The following is a 6,086-nucleotide window of genomic DNA, read 5'->3' as shown; positions in this document are numbered from 1 at the left end:
ATATTCCTATCTGAAAGCAGTAGACTTGGGCCCGCGGGAACTGATGACTTTGCAGTAACTATCAAGTCAAATTCGGGCCTGTATGGCAGTAAACAATACTTTGCCCAAATCTAGGTGAGGTCCATCCAGGCCCGTGTAGGCCGGCGACAATCCATTGTAAGTAAGATAACGAAAAGGGCGGAAAGAACTATATGCTTCAAACTATTGAAGAACACTCCAAACGTTGTCTAATTCAGAAAACAGGCATTGAAAGTGACAGTTTTCAAAAAGTAACGATTATTTCTCACGATGCTTAACTGGGTTCTTAATCATGTCCATCATGGGATTATAGATGTCCATATACGCAATGCTTGACGCTTGCACGTTGAAGCATGAGTTTGCTGGGTAAGAAACTGCCTTCTGCCAATTGCATCGGCAAGCACCCATTCGATGGCAGACCCACCACCGTCAACCTACGCTCTCCCGCATTGGATAACCTTTGTGGTTTTCATGATTACAATAAAGATATTAAGCAATCGTAAAAATATGAAACATGCCTCAAAAGCCACGCTTCAAATTTAAACTTAACATGCAAATTAAAATTCAGAATCCAAAATCCGTTTGGATAAAATTGATCCTTTTTGTTTTTTGCAGTTGATCACATATGAGCATTCAAACCATCCTGGGATTCATACATGTGTTGCGTCTGTGCACACTTACATATGATATGCTTTTGTATATTAAAATAGACTGCATTTATACAATTCGATGTTTTACAAGACCGTTATTCTCGACTTGCTGCATACTACTTTCTGAGGTCATTTTGTCACAAGATGCCAGCTTCTGTCCAAGTAGGTGTCCATGTTATGTAGTTTTTAGTCTACTAGGAAAGCAGGAGTCGTGTTTGCTTTTGTACTGTAGAAAAACTTCGAACTTCGGAGATCATACAGTTTATCTTGGTCAATTTGCTCTGGCACACGGTTCCCAAACATGCACATCGCTTTTTGGTTTGTCCAGATTTAGGTGACATAGGTGTAGGGAAACTATAATGAAACTCATGATGTCCTGTTGATTTTTACGTGAAAATCAGCTTGTACTGCTTTATTGAGGCATTTAATAATCAAGCTGCACCGATATGCTTTTTATTTGACACCGGTCTGCAAGTCCGTTTAGAAACATATATAATGGATGGAGGTAGCTGGCACTGGAATTACAAGATAAATGTCGCTCATATTTAGTTGGAGTTGGTAGAGATGTAAAAGTTGACAGTCGTTCGCAATATGAATCATGGTTCACAAATGAACTGGAAAGCTCACCTTTGTAGTATTTACTGGTTAGACACAAGCTAAACCATTTACTCATAGGATCCTTTTTGCAGTAATGCTTTGAATTAGAGCCTTGTAAAGCCTGCACCGTATCGGCTAGCTCTTGTAACTTTCTTCATTATAAATACACACTTTTTTCCCTTCTGTGATATAATAATGTACATCCAGTGTAGAAACAATGTAAGAATTCAAGCAATAAAAGTACTATTTCCATAGTTATAAAACATGGTAAAGCCCAATAAATCAACTCGATGACCCATCAGCCCGAGCCTGAGCCGGGTTTTACCTCGAACCAATTTTTTCTACCAATATACTGTCATTTTATTTTTTTATTTTTCAAAAATTATAGCTTGGGTTAACCCGTTGACTTAGGGGTCAACACTCGGGTCAACCTGGACCTTATGCCAGGTGAACCCCGGGGTTGGATCTTATAATTGTGCATATCTCTCTTTTTACCTTCTTTTCTTTCCATGAGAAAATGTATTGAATTGGTTTATAGTTAATTATTTTTGGAGTTCCCACCCGAGGGTTATGCCCTTTTCTATTCCAGATTGAATTATATTTGATTCTAACATCAGCTACTGTAGGTAAATCGCAAGCCTTTCTGGTATATATAACGAGAGAACCAAAGAAAACATTAAAAAAAAAAAAAAGCGCCGTGGGTGCTGCTGAGACAAAGCTATGGGGAGGATTGAAGTGATCGCAGCGAAGAATTGATATAAAAGATTGAAACGTTCTTCGTTGCAAGTATATTGGTTATTAACTCATTGTGAACTGACCAGTACCAATTGTTTTGAGTGCATCTTTGGAGTTTACTTTCGCTTGTTCAAGCTGCCTGAAAACTAATTTTTACTACAGCTTTCAATTCAACTCTTTAATTAGATTTGCTGCTGCTCTGGTTTCTGAGTTTCATCAATTTGAAAATTGAGCAACTTAACCTGCTATTTCTTTTTATATCCTTACACAAAATGCACCAACTCTAAAAATTGTAACAGCTCGGGATTAGTACATTTGATTTTATGGCAGGTTGTTTCTGAGCCAGTGTCATGAGGATGAAAGCTATGAAGGTTGAAGGAAATCGGCATGTTTCGCATTGAAACTTCCCTATTTATTCTTTTTGGTGCAAGGTAGCTCGTGTGAAGGACGATTTACAAACATGTAGTGCAAGTTCTTTCAAATGAAGCTTTGAGAGTAAACTACAGTAACAAGTGAACACGAGTATAATTGTATGATTTCCAGAAATTTACACTCTTATTGTATGTTCTCTTTCACTTTTTAAACAACCGGATTGTGGGATTGGGAACAGCACCTATTCAGTAATCTGAGCAATGCATCAGCTTTTCTTCTGGCTTTTAGAGAACCATCTGAGGACAAGCTTTGAAGGGAAGGAATACTTCTCGGATTTATTAACAGACACCTTGCAAACTCCTCTCCTCCATCTTTGCACAGCCCCAGCAACAGAGTTATCGAGCTCTCCTTCCCTTTGGTGGATCCAAATCTCAAGATATCTATAACCATAGGTATAAGAATTCTGCTCTGTCTTATCTCCTCCAGTCCTTCAGAGCAACCCGAAAGCAAAACCAGCAATGTCAAGGCATCATCTGTTATGCCTGCCTTGTCATCCATCAATAATTCAATGAGCAAAGGAACTGCCCCAGCAAAAACAACACTTGCCTTGTTAGCATTATAGACGGATAGATTGAATAGTGCACTTACAGCATCCTTTTTTCCAGTTGCTGTGCCTTCTCTAAGAAGCCCAACCAAGGCTGAGAATGCTCTAGGACGGGTGCCTATTGTCACCTTACAATCGCTTATGATCGATAGGCTAAAGATTGTTGCCGCTGCATTTTCTCTTGCCTCCGTAGTTTTCCCTGATTCAAGAACATTTATTATGCTGTCAATTGAACCAGCAGCCATAATTAATATCTTGTTGTTGTCGAATATGGAAAGGTTAAGCAAGGCAGTGACTGCATTTTCTTGAATTCTTGGATCAGTGGAACTCAGTAATGTCACCAGAAAGGGTATGGCTCCTGCCTCAGCAATTATCCTGCGGTTATCCATTCCAGTCTTTGCTAATAATCTCAGCTCATAAGCCGCCTGCCGTTGAATTTCTGGGGATCCCATTGCTAGCTTACCGACCAAAAACTCAGCTGTCATTTTGACTGCATCCATGGCAGCTTTTGTAGGAGAAAAGTGTCCAGTAGCTTTCTCACTTAATTTGCTCTTGCTGCTGCTTCTCTCAAATTTTGAGTAAGACGAAGTTGAATTCTCTATTAACGGGACATTGTTATCTTGGCACCACTGATGCACCAGACCCTTCAGTGCATAATTAGGTATCAGGGCCCGGTGAATTAGTCTTTTCCCGCTCTTAGGACACGTATGATGCCCTGAGTTGATCCACTGAGCAATTGAATTGCGATCGTAAGTGTGCCCAGATGCAACTATCACAGGGTCTTTCATCAAGTCAAGGGAAATAGGGCACCGGAATTCATCTGGTATATTTGAAAGTATTGACTGAGAAGATGAAGAAACATCTTGATTTCTATTCAAGGACGCAGACAGCTGCTTGAAGTTTTCCTTGATCTCCTCTCTATGTCTGTCAATAAAAATCACGGACTTGGAATATGTTAGCAGAGAGATGAGATTGTTTATATTGGAAACCACAATCAATCCTCCCGTGCCTGCCTGCTTCTCCGCTTCAGCCTCAAGCTTCGAAATTTCTTCTTCATAATCCAATGGACTTCTCAAACCAATGCAGCTGAAAACTTCTTTCACTTTGACAAAATCAACGAATCCCTTGTTCCTGCTGTTCTTCTGATTGTTGCTGGCCATTATTTGTAGGAGCTCCTCTCTTCTTAGAAGTTCTTGAGGGTCAACAAGCAAATCAACCCTCTTTGCTTGCTTGTGAAGAAGTTCAACTTGCTCTCTTGTGTCGGTGCTTAAATTAAGCAAATTTAAAGGAAGAATATCAAGTGCCCCGCCCATCTCCTTCACTAGCGCATGGAATTGATTAGATAAAAACTCTGTCTGTATAAGAGCCCAAAGAGAGCTACCACCCTTGCACCGTTGAATCAAAAGCTTGACTCTTTGGATCACAGAAAAGAGCTCGGTGAGACACAGGAGGGAAGATGGAGGAAGTGGGCTATTTGTTTCCCTTATATCTTCAAACAAAAAAGAAAGAAACTTGATCCTCCTTATCATGGTTGAAATGTTCCTAAACTGTAAAAAAGGATGCTTTTCCACTGATGCAACTTCACTGGATATATGAATCAACGATTTCATCAAAGACCCAGTTGGCATTAAACCTGAGGAGATCATGATAGGAGGAAGAACTGCATCCATGGCCTCTTACACTCTTTGAGTTGAACAGTTCTTGTTCATTTTTATTATCAAGTCGAAGCTCTTAGTTGCGAGTTAGATCACTTGGAGGAGCTGTCTTCCCTCTGATTTTCAGCTACCACGAAAATATTAGATTATTTGCATGCATTTTTTACTGTGTCCTTTTTGTACAGTCAACATAAGAGACAACAGGAAGGATAGTGGAAGAGGAACGGGGACTTGTTGGGATGCTGCCACTTGGAAGAAGCACAGGGCTCAGCGGGTTGGTTGATATTCCCCAGCCATTTTTATATATATTCAAAATGAGTTGCATTGAACAAGCCTCCTTGGTCGCTTGCAAATACGTGTGTCCAAATTTAGTGTGTCTGATGAGGTAGCTAATTTGAGGCTAGGGGGCAACTACACTGACTTAATTACAGATTTTTAAGCACTGCAACTTGGCCCTTTGTAAACTGGCCACACAATGGATTCTTTTTCTTATAATCATTTTATTTCGCTCTTGATTGCCTCAGAATAAGTTCACCTGGAGGAAGTAATATAACGATATTTAACTAATGTATAATTAGAACAATGCTTCAAAAATTATGTGCTGCGAATACTTTTTTTTTATTGGAAAAAAAAAGACAAGAAAAATCAACGGAGGATGCTTGTGTTGATCTTATCAATATACTTCGGAGATCCCGTCTTAAATTTTATACCCACAAAAAAAAAAAAACCGGGGCGTGATATAAAAAAAAATAAAATTCTGGTGAGTGCCAGGTCAGTTAATAGAGAAGTAACAACTAACTAGGGTATCCCACGGTAGACAAAAACCAATGGACTGGGTAAAGAAAAACACGTGGGCTTTAGCTAGAGGTAGCACAAATTAAATAAGAGCCTTTAGCCCCCACAGCCCCCATTGTCTGGACTGGGCCAGCACTGGTCATGGAGAGCATCACGTTTATTTTTGTATTTTAAAAATATTTTTATATATTTTTAAATTAATATTTTTTAATATTTTTATGTTAATATTAAAAAATAAAATATTTATTATTTTAATATATTTTCAAATAAAAATTACTTTAAAAATAATTTTTATTAATTAGATAAAAAATCCCTTTGATAACTAGTAGCTAATAACCAGCAGGGGGCTTGTTTCTTATTTCCTTATCTCAGATTCAGAGAAGATATAATGAATCTTTCACATGACCATGCACTTGAATCACTTGACATTTTATGGATGGTGTCTCAGAGTTTATTTGGTATTATGATTATTTTTCTGATTGTAGTTTTAAAAAAACAATTTAATAAAAAGTGTTTTTTGTGAGATTCATTTTAATTTTTGATATATTTGATTAAAACTGTGATCGAAATTGTGATCGAAAAAAAACAGTTTTTGTGTTTGGTTAATATGCTTTTTGTATGAGGTTTGATTGTAAAATTACCCAAAAGGACACACACACA

At 38.3% G+C, this 6,086-nt stretch overlaps 1 protein-coding gene across 1 annotated transcript; it reads right to left on the bottom strand.

Moving 5' to 3' along the window:
* Positions 1 to 2,397: 2,397 nt before the first annotated feature.
* LOC105108414 (U-box domain-containing protein 17-like) lies at positions 2,398 to 4,646 on the bottom strand. Its single transcript, XM_011002752.1, has one exon. It carries the CDS (start codon positions 4,644 to 4,646, stop codon positions 2,580 to 2,582), a length of 2,067 nt encoding a protein of 688 aa, XP_011001054.1. The 3' UTR covers positions 2,398 to 2,579.
* Positions 4,647 to 6,086: the final 1,440 nt, after the last annotated feature.

This window comes from Populus euphratica, unplaced genomic scaffold (genome assembly GCF_000495115.2).
Source record: "Populus euphratica unplaced genomic scaffold, PopEup_1.0 scaffold1.1, whole genome shotgun sequence".
Classification (NCBI taxonomy): Eukaryota; Viridiplantae; Streptophyta; class Magnoliopsida; order Malpighiales; family Salicaceae; genus Populus; species Populus euphratica.
The sequence above is the reverse complement of the archived record's forward strand: the minus strand, read 5'-3'. Positions and strand labels throughout refer to the sequence as shown.

What these genes read in the sequence shown, in the direction of transcription:
- LOC105108414 (XM_011002752.1), bottom strand. Translation starts at nt 4,646, where the DNA reads ATGGATGCAGTTCTTCCTCCTATCATGATCTCCTCAGGTTTAATGCCA.